Below are 17,550 nucleotides of genomic sequence, written 5' to 3' on the forward strand. Positions count from 1 at the left end.
TGAGGAAAATAATGTCAACTCTAATTTTAATGTATTTTTAATTATTTATTATGCATTAAAAAAAAGTAAAGTACTTCTATCAAGGATTAAACTACTTGGGATTAGCAAAAGGTTTGGGTGGTGACATTCCACGGACGTGACTTGTCACAGTCTGTGGAACATAATTTATTCACTGAAAATACTATTTTGGATTGGGTTAGATTAGTTTAACATTGTATGAGCTGTAAAATTATTATTTGTACCCGTTAAAAATAAAAATAGTATCAACTTGAAAGAAAAAATTAGTGGTGACAGTATATTGCTACCTTTCTGGAGAATCACCCATAAGCAATCAAAGAATTTAATTAACAAAAACAAGAAAAATTGGACAAAGAATTTAGAATAAAATAGATTTCACTTTGTTACTAGAAAAGCGTATTCAGTATGGACAATTTAAACAGTTTTATAAAAATGTCATCTAAAGCCACAGTTATTACAGGATTCAAATCAATTTGAATCCTGTAATTACTGTGTGTAATAGAAAAGTCAAAGTTAAATCGAATCAAAATAATTTGCTTAAAACTGAGAGAATTGTGGAAAAAATTTTGATTTCCTTCATTTATCAATGAAATCAGTTCATCGTAAAGTAAAAAATCTAATAACAGATTATGATAAATATTTAAGAAAATTAAAAAAATCAGTTAATACATTTATAGCTCAATTGTTTGATATTACTGATTTGAAAAGTAAATGGCTAACAAATGAAGACAAAAATTTTTACAATATGCAGATAGAAACACAAGGAAGAGCAGGCTATTGTTCTAATAAAGTAGCTGACCTAACAAAAATTCATCCATCAAAGAGAATCAGAAGCATCCAAAATGAAAACTCATCTACAGAAGATACTGATATTAATACTGATTCTGATACTATGGTTATTGAGACTAGTGGGGATGAATGTTTTGACACACCAATTCTCGATACTAACTCCAGAAAAGCACAACTTTATCAGTTTTGAAATTATAAACAGCAGCAAAGTTATCATCAAGTAAAGTTGCAGCAGTGTGCAATTTTATAGTTAAAGATATTGGATTAGATATAGACACACCTAATCGTTTATCAATATATAAAGCAGGGATGAGAAAAGTAAAAAACTTAATAATGCCATATATAAAAAATTTTAAAAATGAAAACTGGGTCTTTCTTTCATTAAATTCAATCTTGAAAATTACAAAAATGGATATTTACTTTAAATGAAATTTTCCTAATACATTACCATCTCTTCACTGTGGAATTCAAGAGCAATTTATGCATTTTTAAGTTTTTTCCTGTTAACTCATCTAGAGAACAACTTGAAGTAGTTACATAACTATTACTAATAGTAATTTTGTTAGTAGTAACTGTCACAAAATATGGTTTGGGAAACAAATTTTTAATGAAAATGATTTTAGTGATCTTGAAGAAGATATCAAGAAAGTTGGTAATTGCAAGAAAGTCTTACTTGTTTGAAAACGCATTGGACTAAAGAACCATTAATTATTGCAAACATATAGTGCAGTAATATATGTGCTGAAAGAGCAATAAAAGTTGCTCAAGACTTGCCTCAATGTATAAACTCAATGATAAACTTAATTTAAAATTTATTTTGTCTAATATTAAGATGTAAAAAAAAAAAAAGAAAATTAATTACAAACTGCAAATGCAAATACAATATTGTTTTAACAATTAGAAATATTTTTGTTTTTTAATGGTAGGTGATCTTTTTGAAAAATTAATGTAATTGAATATGATTTTATGTTGTTATACATGATTATTCATTAGAAAATAATATAGGACATATTTATTGTAAAAAAGTCAACACTTTAGCGTATATATACTTTACACATCATAAAAACTGAACACTGAATAATTTAAACATAAAATTTGAAATCTGTCAATGAATACGTATATATATATATACTTCCCGAAAGTTCGTTTTTATTATTCAAAATTAAATACTATTTAGAGCTTTTACTCTCAACGTACAAACTAGTTTTTTTGTTTTTGTTTTCCTTGATTACAAATGTTATATAACAAAAACATATAAACAGTATAGATTTTAGATTTAAAATGGTTAAAATAAACTTATATAAAGCTAAATCAATGTCTTTTTTATGAAAAAAAAAAAAAAATCTTAAGTAAACAACTGTTTCTTTCAAGGTTACTATCTTAATTTATATGTTAATTTACTTGTTTTCATGCGATTCTGCGCATAAAGAACAATGACAAACTATTAAATATGCGTGTGCATGAAATTATCGGAACAGTGAAGACATCTATTGCAAACAGCAGAAAATCTACTACCTACATTGTAAATATTTTGCTTTAAATTTGACTTGATATAGATGCATTTACCTCTTTATCTTAACACAAAGTTTTTCTATTTTTAAAACCTATAAAAAAATTCTCCACTTTCTTAAAATAAATAAAATGAAATCAATAATTATAAATGTTACTAAATATAAATTATGATAGTATTAATTAATATTCAAAATATATATATATTATATTTATTGTTAAAAACAATTAAAATTTCTATTTTTAGGATTATAGAGACATCCAGACCTTTAGATGCCAAAAGGTCAACTAATTCTTCCTGCGGCTTTTGCGTGATGATCAGCATCTTTGACTTGCCTTTCATCTGCCTCTATTTCGTCTTCTTCTTTGCAGGCTGTTGCATAACAATTTGCATCTTTGACTCGCCTTTCATCTGTCTCCATTTCGTCTTCTTCGTGGACTTTTGCGTGATGATCAGCATCTTTGACTTGGATTGCAGCAACAGCATCATCGTCATGTTGAGAACTGCTGAGCCGCATTGATTGTTGTTTTTCCTCCCTATGTTCAAGAATTCAACCATAAGAGTCCTCCCTATGTTCGTAACCGTAAGAGTAAGAGTCCTCCCTATGTTCATGAATTCAACCGTCAGAGCTTCGAGATCACCTTGCAGAACAAATACATTAGCAGGGCAAGACAAATTCTTACTTAAATATTCTTGAAGAGAAAATTATGTATAGGTTTTAGTTGATGATATTTGGAGTCAAAATCGAACCATTGGTCGTCAATTTTCCTAAGGGTGATCTAGTGATTCCAACATTAGATGATATAACCTTTTTCAGTAGTTGATGATTTGGAAACATCTATTCTGACCATTTGAATGATCTTGGAGATTAAGGCTTCTTTGATCACATCAACTGAATAGTTTCCAGATTCGCCATTATATGGATTTTGCTTTAATATTTTGGTATAGTGAAGAATCTTTTCTTGATTAAAAAGTTCATCTGCAATTTGGTTTAGTTCATTTTGGGTAAAAATAGAACCTTGTAATTCAGAATCGACAGTGTAAAGACCGCACAAACTCAAGTGCTGATTTTCATAATACAACTTTCTGTTACACTTAACTGAGGTTTACGTTTAACCATAACAAATATTTAAACAATCAATTAATAAATATTGTTAATAATTTGTTTATTATTAAATAATAATAATATTATTATATATAAAATAAAAATTAATAAATATTATTAATAAACAAATACTTAACAAATCAAATATTTAACAAATCCAACTGCACTCTTGCATTTCACTTTATTTACAAAATTAAAATTAGAACCAAGCCCAATTAAAAATTTGAATATTGCTTGCATAACAGAAATTTGCGTAACTTAGTAATGCGAATAAAATCGAGTTAAAAATGACAAAAACATTTTTTTAGTTAATTTTTTACTAAAATGAACATAAGTCCTTATTAAATCAACTTTTAAAATTATTTTTTCGCCATAATCCCTTTCCAATCGACTAAAAACAAATTTCATTTTTTACTTTTTTGCTATAAAATAAAGTTTTCGAGTTTATAGCGGAAAACGAACATCTATCTGTATATATATATATATATATATATATATATATATATATATATATATATATATATATATATATATATATATATATATATATATATATATATATATATATATATATATATATACAGGGGCTGTATTATTGGGCGGGGGTACCCTTCTCATCCCTGAGAAATTTAGCAGAAAATCAGGGTTTTTTTGCAACAAAAAAAAAAACAATATTCGTCATATAAAACATAAAAAAAAAAAACATCCTCAAATTTTAATTTGAACGGCACCCAAATAAGGTCAACGCTGTCAAAAATAGTCTAGAATAGCCCCTAATATATATAAACTTTCACAATAAAAACTTTTAAACTAAAATTAAATTAGTATTTACAAATGTACTTTGTAAATACAAATTTATATTGTAATTTATAAACAATTTTATTTGCTAAAAATTATTTTACTGGAAACCCAGTTTTGTTGCTGGAAATCCAACTATCTTTTAGCATTTAATAGCATTTTAGCATACCTATAACTTTATTATATGTGGCTATTTATTATAAAAAAAACTAAAGTCAAATGCTAAAACACAACAGCTATGTGCTACTGTGATTTATTGTTGTGACATTTTGTGTTAATAGACAGCTTAGCATACCTTTTTTGCTGATATCTATTGTTAATAATGATTATTATTTAGTTTAATATAGGAACTTATTGCTTTGAAACAGGTTTTGTAGTAGGCTTTTCAACAAACATTTAAAAAATGATCTCATAATAAAGTAAGTTTATTATCTGTTTATATTTTCAATTTAAAACATGTTCTTGCTTCTAATTATTTAATCATAATAGATTGTTCAATTATTTAATCATGACTGTTTCAATGTTCAATCATTGTCACAATCGGTTCCATATTATTTGGAACCTGCTTTTTGTAACAGAAGCTGTAATGTTGATATATACTACGGTGTTTAACAACACCAATGACAACTGTTGTGTTAACAGCAGCAACTGCGGTATAGACTAGAAGCAGTGAAAAACACTAAACATGTGTCTAGGTAAGACATGTATGAGAGCTGTGGGGGTGAGGAACATCTATGGATTCTATGGAGTTTTAAGGATCAATATGTCAATTTGAACATTCTGACAAAAAAATTTTATATGTGATGTCTTTTTTTCCTTTTATTCAATTTTTTTTTAGATAATAAGATGACATATTTGTGACATATATAGGTGAAAAAAATTGACAAATGTTATGTTTTGTTAATTTGCAAATAAATGCATTTAAAAATTTATTTTGTCAATAAACAAATATGCATATGTAGGTAAAAATACTTTCACTTTTTATTTTATTAAAAACTCTTTTTTTTAAATCCTTCTCATTTTAAAATCATGATTACTTTTAATTAAATTACTTCTTCTCACCGATTTAAACACTTTTATTGTGGAATCTGAACTGCTGTAATAGTTCTTAAACTTCCTGGTTTCTATTACAGTAAAAAAAATATAAAATAGTTTTTATAAGCAGTAAAAACTTTATTAGCTCTTTATTTCTCTAATTTTTATCAAATAAGTAAAGTTAAATAAGTAAAAATAAATAAGTAAAGATTTTTATAAATAAATGGATAGTAAAACTTTGTATTTAATAAAGAATTTATTTAATGAATAAATAAATACCTCAAGAAAAAACTAAAAGCACTTTTAAAAAGCTGTTTAAAGGAGCAGCTTGCATGTATGTGTATATATATATATATATATATATATAATATATATATATATATATATATATATATATATATATACATATATATATATATATATATATATATATATATATATACATATATATATATATATATATACATATATATACATATATATATATGTATTATATATACATATATATACACATATAAATATATATGTATATATATATATATGTATATAAATATATGTATATATATGTATATATATACATATATATAAATATATATATATATATATATATATATATATATATATATATATATATATATATATATATATATATATATATATATATATATATATATATATATATATATATATATAAATTAATAAAGATAATAAATTAGTAAAAACACTTATCTAATTTTTGATTTCTTCAACACTGTGTTTCACAATTTTTAAATTTATGTTTATTTCAATTTGAAAGCCAAATTTTGAAATTTAAAAAATATTGGCTTTCAAATCGAAATAAACATAAATTTAAAAATTGTGAATTTTCTTGATGTCACATTTAACCTCTCTGAAAATTCATATAAGCCTTTCAAAAAACCAAACTATTATATATTAACATTAACTCTAACCATCCACCCCAAGTTCTAAAACATATCCCGATTTCAATTAATAACAGACTAAACCAAAACTCCTCAAATGAAAATGTATTCAATTCCTCTAAACGAATATTTGAAGATGCCCTAAAAAAAAGTGGTTTTGAAAATTTTGAACTAAAATTTGACCCTGAAAAAAAGAATACAAAAAAACGAAATAGAACTAGAAATGTAATTTGGTTCAACCCCCCATATAGCAAAAATGTTTCTACTAACTTAGGAAAAAGTGTTTTTAAAATTGGTCGATAAGCATTTCCCGCGATCTAATAAATTACATAAAATGTTAGCTACAGTTGCACAAAAAATATGGAAAGAATTATAAAAGGTCACAATAAGGCTTTGTTAAACAAAAAAGAAATCCTAAATGAAAAAACTATAGAAAATTGTAATTGTAAACAAAAAATCAGTTGTCCAATGAGTGGAAATTGTTTATCAAAAAATGCGGTATATAAATGTGTTGTTCCCTCTAAGAATGTACCTAGTAAACAATATATTGGCATAACAGAGGGTGATGGAAAAAACGTTTTGTTGGTCTGCAATTCTTGTTCTATTTTCACTCGCAAGGAAAAATAAGCAATCTTTCAAGAATAAAAAGTATTCAAAAGACACCATGCTGTCAAAATATATATGGGAATTAAAAGAAAAAAATATTGATGATTTTATACTGAATTGGTCTATCCTTAAAACAGCGCCTGCATATAACAATATTTCCAAAAAATGCATACTATGCCTACAAGAAAAATTTGAAATAATTACACATGCAAATCAAGAATGCTTATTAAACAAAAGATCGGAATTAATTTCTAAATGTAGGCACAAAAATAAGTTTCTCCTAAAAAACTATAAAAATAAATGAGTTCAAATAATATTTACATTAACTACCCTTTTTAAAAAAACATTTTTTAAAAAAATAGCATAAGTAATCATTTCTAAAGAATTCTTTTTATAATAGTGTCAGCAAATTCCAAAAATGTGTGAAAATTTACAGTAGTTAAGACATTTGCAACTTCCTGTAATTTAATTTTTGGTATAAATTGAAGTTTTATTAATTTGATCATTCATTTCTGATGAATCTTTGTTGATGAAACACAGTGTCAAATGGAAAAAATTTTTAAGTGATTTTCTACTAATATATAATTGCTCTTTTTTTTTAATAACAGTGACATACAGACATACACACACACATATATATATATATATATATATATATATATATATATATATATATATATATATATATATATGTATATATATATATATATATATATATATATATATATATATATATATATATATATAGATATTTTCATTTGTAATATATACATATTCAAGAGTAAAAAAAAAGTCAAACAAGTAAATAATGAAAATTAAAAAAAAAAAATTTTTTACACAAATTAGGAAAAAACAAAACAAATATAAACAAATCAAAATTTCAAAACATTCGATTTTAACTGACATAAAAAGCAGAACCTGGACACTAAAGGGTTTCTTGACCACACAATTGCTTGTTTGTGTAGGCGTATTCAATAAATTTATTTTCAAGTTCACTTTGTCATTCTAATTATTAAAAAATAAAATATTATAATACACAAATGATAGTAAAAACAACATTTTATAGTAAATTTTTAAAAAAAGAAGAACAAAATTTATTTTTTTACAATTTTATTAATATCAATAGTATTTTAAGCTCAACCCACTATGTGCAAAACTACTACTATTATGTGCAAACTGATTACTAATTTTTCTCAAGTACACAACCAGATATTTAAAATAGAAAGTGCAACCTGAAGACAGTGAGGTTCCTTGAGTTTATAATTGTTTGTTTTGGATAAATTAAGGCCTAAGTGCTTATTTTCCTCATCATCATCTTCATCGCTCTAAATATTTAAAAAAGTTTTATAAAACAACTTTATTAATATGTTTACACATACACACACACACAAACACTCAAAAACACATAGAAAAAATGTTTATTACACATTATTTCATCCTCAAACTTTTCTGGTTTAAATTTTCTGACCTTATTACTTTTCTGGTTTAAATTTTTCAAATTTATGAGCAACACTTTCTTCAGAAAAATTATAGATTTGTTTAAACAACATTCTTTAATCCCTTTTTTAAAAACTTTTTTAAACCATATATATATATATATATATATATATATATATATATATATATATATATATATATATATATATATATATATATATATATATATATATATTACACATAAAATTATATCAACTTAAAAATTATCTTTTTTTTTGTTGTTAACACTATGAATAAAAATGTAACTTATTTCCTAATAATTTAACTAGTAAAACTCATAGACACATAAAAAGCTGTAAAATATGCAATACTATTATTATTATATATTTCAAAATATAACGGGTGATGCGGAAGTTATCGGACAAAATAAAAACGTCAATAACTTATTTATAAATAAAAAAACAAACTACTATTATATTTTTTTTAAATAAAGCATTTATCTTTTAATAAAAATATATTATTTTTTATATGAAAAAACACCACCATCTGCAATTGATCTCAATTTTGCTCTGACACCTTTCATATGCGACTGTAAAAAGTTTAAATCAATTTCTTGTAGTTTTAGTTTAATGCGATCAATCAAAACTTGCTCTGTTAAAGCTTGCCCATCTCCCTCATAAACCTTCTGTGCCAAATGTCCCCAAAAATTTTCAATTGGTCATGCTTGAGGCACATTTGGGGGATTGGATTCTTTATCAATGTAATAGACATATTGGTCCATCCAATTTAGAGAATCTTTAGAATAATGAGAACTTGTTAAATCTAGCCAAAATAAATAGTTAAAGTCTCCATGATACTTGTGAATAAATGGAAGAAGTCGTTTTTCTAAACATTCATTAATATAGATTGATGAATTGATCGCTACAGCCTAGGAAGTGCGAAACAATGGCTCGGACATACCACGGTCAGATATGGCTATCCACATTAATAATTTTTTTGGAAATTTCTCTTTTCCTATAAAACGAACACTTTCTGGGCATGTCTTTTTGTTGTTTGTGTAGTATCCAGAATTTCCAGGCATGTTGTCCCCTGCAAAACAAAAGTATTTTTCGTCATCGATGACTAGAAGCGATTTTGTGTTATAGAGTTGGTTAACTAGTTTCCTGCTTCTTTTCTTTGCCTTTATTTGTTGTTCTATAGTGTATTTTGGAGTCTTTTCACGTTTTCTATATTTAATATTCATTTTTTTTAACTGACAACCAATTGTCGATTGATTTACACCGAATTTAATACCTATTTTTCTCTGACTGACCCCTTTTCTATTGTTGACAAGTCTCGTTAATACGGCTTTCTTTTCTCTAGTCCAGGATGTCGGACGACCAGGGTGCTTTCTATCAGAAAACGATTGAACAGTTTCAAGTCTTTTTAGGTTATCATATATTGTACTTCGAGCAAATCCTTCCTTTTCAAAATGATTTACGATTATTTTTTTTTTATATTAGGTTTAATTACAAAAAACATTTTTAGTCGCTTTCGAAAAGATTTTCGTTCAGCTGCATTTAACCTCATTTTAAATAATTGTGTTTCAAATAATAAAGTTTATATTTTATAGAACGTTTATGCCTACGCATAAAACAACAAAAACTATTATTATGCTTAAATAATGAAATTAGGATTTGTCCGATAACTTCCGCATCACCCGTTACAATGATATATGAGTTTTATATTAAGTTAATTCATAGCAGATTATTTTAATAAAATTATTATTTGCATAGCAGAGTTTTCAAAAATATTTTTTTGCATTTGAAAAATATGCAAGATTAAATTAAAAAGACATTAAAACATTATTAAACAAAAGATAAAATTTGTGCACAAAACATAACTATGCGCTAATTCTTTGTTTTTGTTGGTCTGCAATTCTTGTTCTATTTTCACTCGCAAGGAAAAATGAATACTGTACATAAACTATTTTTGAAGTGAGTATTTAGAACTGCTTTATTATTTTTTTCTCTTGTTAAATATGCCAATCAATGAATGTCTGAACGGATGTCAATGTTCAATTAGTTATCAAACAAATAACCTGTTTTAAAAAAAAGCAAGAGGAAATTAAAAAATAATAAAAAATTGAAAAAATGGTTTACTTTCATACCTTAATTTATTTATTATTTTATTCCTTATTATTCCTTATTATTCTTATTATTTATTTATTATTCCTTATTATTTTTTTTTACTTTTTTAGTTCTTTTTTCTTTCTTCCAAAAGTGCTTTTTATGATAAAACAAAAATCCTTACTGCGATAACTTTATTATATAAAACAATTGACAAATAAAACAAACAATTACTCACTATTATATTAACTATATAAAAATTTAGAAAAAATAAATCTAAAATTAATGGAACTATAGTATTGAGAGAAATTGTTTATAAGTGTTTGAAATCATATATAAATCAAATGTTTATAAATTATATTATTAAAACTCTCATGCAGTATGTTGTCATTTAAAAAAGAAAAACATGTGTTACACAGTGGTTGGTAGGTCTTATTTTTGTGCTAAGTTTTATTTGACATTAAACAGATAAAACTTCTCAAATTTATTTCTCTTTTTAAACAGATAAACTTTCTGTTTTTATTTTTAAATGTTTATTTAAAATAGCAATTGTTTCAACTTAGTAAATAAAACTTTAAATAACTCATTAAATAATGACTGGTTAACTCTGAAATTAAAACAAATTATTAATTTTGTGTATGTGTGTATATATATATATATATATATATATATATATATATATATATATATATATATATACATATATATATATATATATATATATATATATATATATATATATATATATATATATATATATATATATATATATATATATATATATATATATATATATAGGATAAACAAACCTGAATACATATGATATCCTTCTTTGATTCTATTATTTCATTATTACATATACTTTGTTTTAACACATTTTTTTGTTGTTCATCATCAATCTGTAAACCAAAATTTATAAAGTAGAAACAAATACATAAATGTTTTAATTTTTTTGGTCATATATATACATATATATATATATATATATATATATATATATATATATATATATATATATATATATATATATATATATATATATATATATATATATATATATATATATATATATATATATATATATATATATATATATATATCAGAACACACTTTTTTTTGCGTATCGCGTATTGAGTATATTACTCATATCATATTCAATACGCAACTCGACGTACGCAATTTCTTTGAGTATAATACTCAATATGCAACTCATAGTACGCATTTTTCTTAAGTAGAATACTCAATACACAACTCATAATACACATTTTTTTTGAGTAATTTGCGTTTTTTTTTTGAGTGTAAAATATAATTTTGTTCTAAAAGTAATATTGTTTTTTATATAATGAACAAACAGAAACACAAAATGAAAGAGAAAAAAAAATTATATTTTTCTAAAATGTATTTTCAATTCATAAACAAAAACAAAAGTAATGAAGAAAATTTTCAAATAACTGAAGAATTATTTTCACTCAGCCATTTCATTAAGTATGGTTAAGTTACTTTTTAAAAAGACACGATTTATTAGTGTTTCATCTTTTCGTTTTTTTTATTAAATTCAATTGCCAAGTTTACTAATGAACTTAGTCCAACATTGACTGTGGCTTTTGCAATCGGTCTTTGATACCATAGATAAAGTTTAGAAACATTTAAATCTGCAGCAGCTGCATAAACAGCTGCTGCAGTATAATGTAAAAAAACAATTTGAGCATGAGTTAAGCTCATGCTCAAATTGTTTTTTTACATTAGTTATCAGCAATTCGCAAAATTTTTTCTTTTTATCATTTTTTTAAGCCATTTCCTCATATTGCATGATTAATAAATGTAAACTTGGTACCAAGTCACCAATATGTACGCGATTTCTTTGATTCAAAAGCGTAAATCTATATGCTGGGAGCATCAATGATAATAGAATTCAATCTCTGCTTGAGTAACTGGACATTTAATAGTTTCAAAACAATGTTTTTTATATGCTTGTAAAAACAAATCAACAATAAAAAGCTTGATGACCAACGAGTTAAATTTTCGTTTCTTAATCTATTTTTTTTTTGTTGAAAGATGAGTTTTTTTAGTAAATGAACAAAGCAATGACAAAATAGTTTTCAATCGTTTGCATGACCTCACATTATTACGTATAGAAATATTAAATTTGTGGTTTGTGCATGCAAAACGAGGTACTTTTCTGCTGCCGAGTTCAAACTCTAATTGATCTACTATACTATGATCCCCAAATTCATAATTATCAGCATCATCAATTCCAGTAGCATCAATCTCAGTATCAATCTCATTAGATAGTTTGCTGAATTTAATAGTATTTTGGAGTGGATTTATTTCTTCAGTAAGCAATTCATTAATTTCAGGTTCAATTTTGTTTTCAGGTTAATCTTTCAGTTCCTGATCATTTTCATCACTGTCGTCATTCTCAAACAATTCTTCCCAAAAGTCTTCTTTAATCCAATTGCCGTTTTCCAATTCATAATTGAGCATTTGTGGAAAAGCTCTAAGAAAAGCTTTACCACCATCACTCACATAACCGTCAACTTTAGATTTATCGAAATCATATTGATTTAATATTTCTTCTGAAACCAATATAATATTTTCAGCATTATGTGGGCCACTCATTCGTTGAAGACCAAGAACTATTAGCTTTTTACTGAAATCAGCAAAGGTAACCTGGCAACATAAGGCAAAAAAATCAGCCAGCTGGCGGCTATCCCAGATATCACCTATTAATGTAATAGTTTTGGCTTTTCTAAGGCAGTTAGTGATTGTTTTTTTTATCTTTTCAACTACCATAGGAACTATATTATAGACAAAAGACTTCTCGCATGGTAAATGAATTTTATGACGCTCTAAAAGTCTTTTTAGATGAATGTTACCTAGCTCTTGTGTTGCCATATTGGATGACATTACATATTTAGTTAGATCCATAATATTGTCATCTAACAACGAGTCATCATCATTATCAAGACTTATATCATCATAAGCCTTTTTCCAAGCCATAAAATCGTCTTTGCCGTTACATTGTGTGGAATTAAAATGCTTAAAAAAATTACCACTTTTACCTAGTGGTTCATGTAATACCTTATAGCAATAAATGTAGGTAAAATGTAATTTGTCTTTCTTTCCGGGCTTAAAATTGATTTCGGTTCGGCAATAAAAAAAGTTTAAAACCAAACTGTAAGTTTTTTAAGTGTCACCAAATTTGAAAATTTTACGCGGAAATTTATTGTTTTTCAAGTTATGTTTAATTTCATTAATCTCTTTAACATATCGTTTAATACTTATATTTGTTAATAAAGCATTGCTTATGCTTTCGCTGCACGATGGTTGACTATTTTCAATCGACAATACGGCTAAGGCACAATTACTTCTATCAGAATTTATTTGTTTATTTACAGACTGATTTTCTTTATCTTCTTTATTTATACTTTTTTCTTTTTTTTTTCTCAAACTCTTTACATTAGAGTCTGAACCTAATTTTCGTTTGGCGGATCTTCCATAAAGCAAAAAATCTAAAATAAAACTTTTGTTAAGCAAATAAGCAATATTATAAAACTAGTTTAAATTAGATTACATATATAAATTACTTTAGTTTATATAAGATTAAAGATTAAAATGATTTATTTTATTTATCTAACTTATTTACTATAGATAAAAAGATAAATACTTGCATCTTATATACATCTATAGCTTCATAAAAGTAACAAAAAATTATTAAAAAAGTCATTATTTCAAATACAAACTCTAGAAGTTCATCAACTTACAAAACAAAGCAACTCAAAGTTTATCAACTTGTAAAACAGCAAATTGTAAATTGTTATTTGAAGCAAGCTCATAAAGTCATTAAAAGCAATGCTACTTACTCCCTAGAGGCTTCAAGACGTGATTTTCGACACGCAAACCTTAATAATTTATTTTAAAAAACAAATTATAATGGTTAAATTATAATTTAGTGTTTTTGTTTGTTATTTATAAAAAAATATATACTTTAACAACTAATTTATATTTTACACTCAAAAAAATTGCGTATTTTTACGCAAAATACTCAAAAAATATGCGTATTATGAGTGGTGTATTGAGTATTCTACTCAATAAAAATGTGTACTATGAGTTGCATATTGAGTATTATACTCAAAGAAATTGCGTACGTTGAGTTACGTATTGAGTATGATATGAGTAGCATACTCAATACACAAAAAAAAGTGCGTTCTGATGTATGATAAGATTGTTAATAAGATTTTAGAATAACAAAAGAATAAAAAGCTCAAAAAGTTCTCGACCAAGAGGTAATCCACTGTTATTCGGAGTGGTAGCCCTCTTATCAAATATAGATTATCAGATTAAACAATTTGTAAATCATTGGTGATAATGAGCACACCATGTTGAACTGACCAGGTCAAGGTAACCATATACCTGCTTTTAAAAAGCTTGATGCTACAATATAAAAACTAATAGCCACAGTCAGCATCTTTCTCATCCGTGTTTCTGCACTGGAAAAAGAAAATATTACTTTAAAAGCGAATCTCTCTCAACAGCCAAAATCAGCATTTCCTGGTTTGACCATAACTCTTAACTGAACAAGCACAGTCAAGCATGGTTCAGAAGCCAATAAAGCTATTATCACAGCAGTCAAACAAAATGCTAAAATTGTAGAAACAAAATCTAAGAGCAATTGTTTCCTGTCAAAATCCTCTGACAATAATCAGAGGAAAATTTCAGTCCAAAGTATGCTCAAAAAACTTAACTACAATGTCACTTTTAAAGTTGTTAGGCTTTTCTCAACTTATTCATCAAAAAAGTTCAACAATACCATCGGTTTAACTACAACAGCAACCGAACCAAATTAATTAATCACCATTGAGTTTGACTCACAATGAGCATCACAATTATCTCTTAGTTAATGCAAAGCGACTCGCCTCAATAGATGAATTAAAAAAGAAGTGTATGATCTACATTCATCCAGACCATACACCTCTTGAACAAGAAACATTTAACAACTTAAACAAAAAGCGTGCTAACAAAAAGGCAGAAGTATTGGCAAACTACAACCTCTATAGTTTCGACCATCTTAACCAAATTGGAGGAGGCGTAGTTATTTAAATAAACAATAAAATCATCTCAAACCAACTAGAGGATTCCCTACTACACAAAGATTTTGTTTGTTACTATTTAGAACAATTATGGATTGAACTAAAGCTTCTGAACTAAACTCTGCTCCTAGGCTGCATTTACAGACCTCCATTTTTTAGCATCGAAGCCGTCACAGAGATTTCAAATGCTATATTCCATGCCAAAACATCAGCATCGAACAAAAAATACAATAGTATCATCATTGCCTGTGATTTCAATTTCCCAGAGATTACATGGACTTCCGATTCAGTCTTCTCCTCTAGTAAAATCGGTCTTGGTTCTTTATTTGTCTCTCTTATTTAAAATTATCATCTCCACAAAATTGTCACCGTCCCAACTTTCAAACCTGCTGATTGCCCTATGACAAGCACTCTTGATCTCATCATATGTGACTCTCCATATCGTGCTTACAAAATCACCATCGGTGCTCCACTTGGCTTGTCGGAACAACATCATTGTTTGCAACATAATCTAGCACCTGGTAATATAAACCGACTTCTAGGATAAAATTATCACATTTCAACAGCTCTAAATTCATTTACAAGCTTGGTAACTATGACAAAATTACCAAAGAATTCAATAAGATTGAGTGGTCATTTATTTTTAAAGACTTAAACATAGAACAATGTTACCAACTATGGCTCAACAAATACAATGAATGTCTTTAATTCATCCCTCATATGCGAAACAATCATTCCAAAAAACTATGGGTGACAAAAGAACTAATATTTCTAATTTGTCTTAAAAAATCACTCTGGGCTTATAAAGTCAGTTCAAAATAGAAAATCACATCCCTAGTCCAAAAATATAGAGAAACTAAAAAGTTTGTTAAAAAACTAAATCGTTCTTCACTGAAAACCTTTAAATTTGCTCTAGCCAATGATAAATGCAACCCTAAAAGACTATTTTCATACATAAATAGTAAATGCTCTGTAACAAATCAGATCTCAACTATGTGAATCTCCAGTTCAGGTGAGATTATGAGCTCTGACAAAATTACATTTGTTCTACTTCAATGTCTACTCCACTTACTCTCATCTTTCAAAAATCATTTGAAAATGGTAAAGTTCCAAGTTCATGGTCCAAAGTAAATTTAAGGGTTCCAGAATCGACCCATCAAACTACAGAACAATATCCTTCATCTCGATTCCATGTAAAATAATAGAGAAACTAGTTAAGAAAGCAATTAAGCAGCATCTAAAATCAAACAGTCTTCTATCAAATATTTAACATAGCTTTTAGAGAAAAAAGTATGCATTACGATTCTCCATTGAAAAATTGGACTTCTTGACTGGAAATATGGCCAGAAAACTACCAGTTGACCTCATATTTCTGGATTTTGCCAAAGTATTTTTTAAAAGTGCCATATCAGCAAATGCTTTATAAACTAAAAATGTATGGAATGGAAGAAAATCTTCTCAATTGGATAAAAGCTTTTTTACTCAACAGGTCTCAACGAGTTATTCTTGGTGACACCCAATTGAATTGATTACCCGTGACAAGTGGGGTTCCACAAGGATCAGTCCTAAGGCCAATTTTATTTGTCATTTTCATCAACGATCTGCCAGAAGTAATACGTAAAAAATTTTCTGTAAAGTCTATGTGGATGACACTAAAACTCTGAGTTTTGTCGACTCCCTTGTTGCTCAACTTCAACTCCAATCAGATATTGACCAAATTGTTTATTGGACTAAATTTTGGTTCATTGAGTTAAATGCAAAGAAATATAAGGTTGTGCACTTTGACCAAAAAAATTTAACTCACTTTGAGTACTGCTGAGGAACCAGACCCTTGTTCAATAACAACTCAAACTACATTGGATGCAACCACCCCTGAACGTGACTTGGAAATACAAATAACCAATGATCTAAAAGCAGAAACCCAATCCATCATCAACTCATGTAAAGCAAATCAAATGCTAGGCATCCTAAAACACACTTTCCAATCTGGTAATGCTTCTTTATGGAAACAACTCTACTTCACCTACGTTCTTCCTTTACTTGAGTTCACAGTTCCAGCAAAAAACTCTTATTTGGTGAAGGATGAACAAATTATTGAGCTAATACAGCACAGAGCCACAAAAATACCAGACAA

The 17,550-nt window shown here is 26.5% G+C and overlaps 1 protein-coding gene across 2 annotated transcripts in view; it reads right to left on the reverse strand.

Annotated features, from left to right (window-relative positions):
* LOC136090268 (uncharacterized) overlaps nucleotides 1-17,550 on the reverse strand; it is a 68,804-nt gene that overhangs the window by 18,452 nt on the left and 32,802 nt on the right. For both annotated transcript variants that reach the window (XM_065816532.1, XM_065816531.1), the window contains 3 exons: nucleotides 11,136-11,225; nucleotides 8,014-8,106; nucleotides 7,700-7,786 (listed from right to left, as the gene is read on the reverse strand). In XM_065816532.1, the coding sequence (XP_065672604.1) occupies nucleotides 7,700-7,786; nucleotides 8,014-8,106; nucleotides 11,136-11,225 (270 nt within the window). The remainder of the gene's footprint in view (nucleotides 1-7,699; nucleotides 7,787-8,013; nucleotides 8,107-11,135; nucleotides 11,226-17,550) is intronic.

Source organism: Hydra vulgaris, chromosome 13 (assembly GCF_038396675.1).
Source record: "Hydra vulgaris chromosome 13, alternate assembly HydraT2T_AEP".
NCBI classification, from domain to species: Eukaryota; Metazoa; Cnidaria; class Hydrozoa; order Anthoathecata; family Hydridae; genus Hydra; species Hydra vulgaris.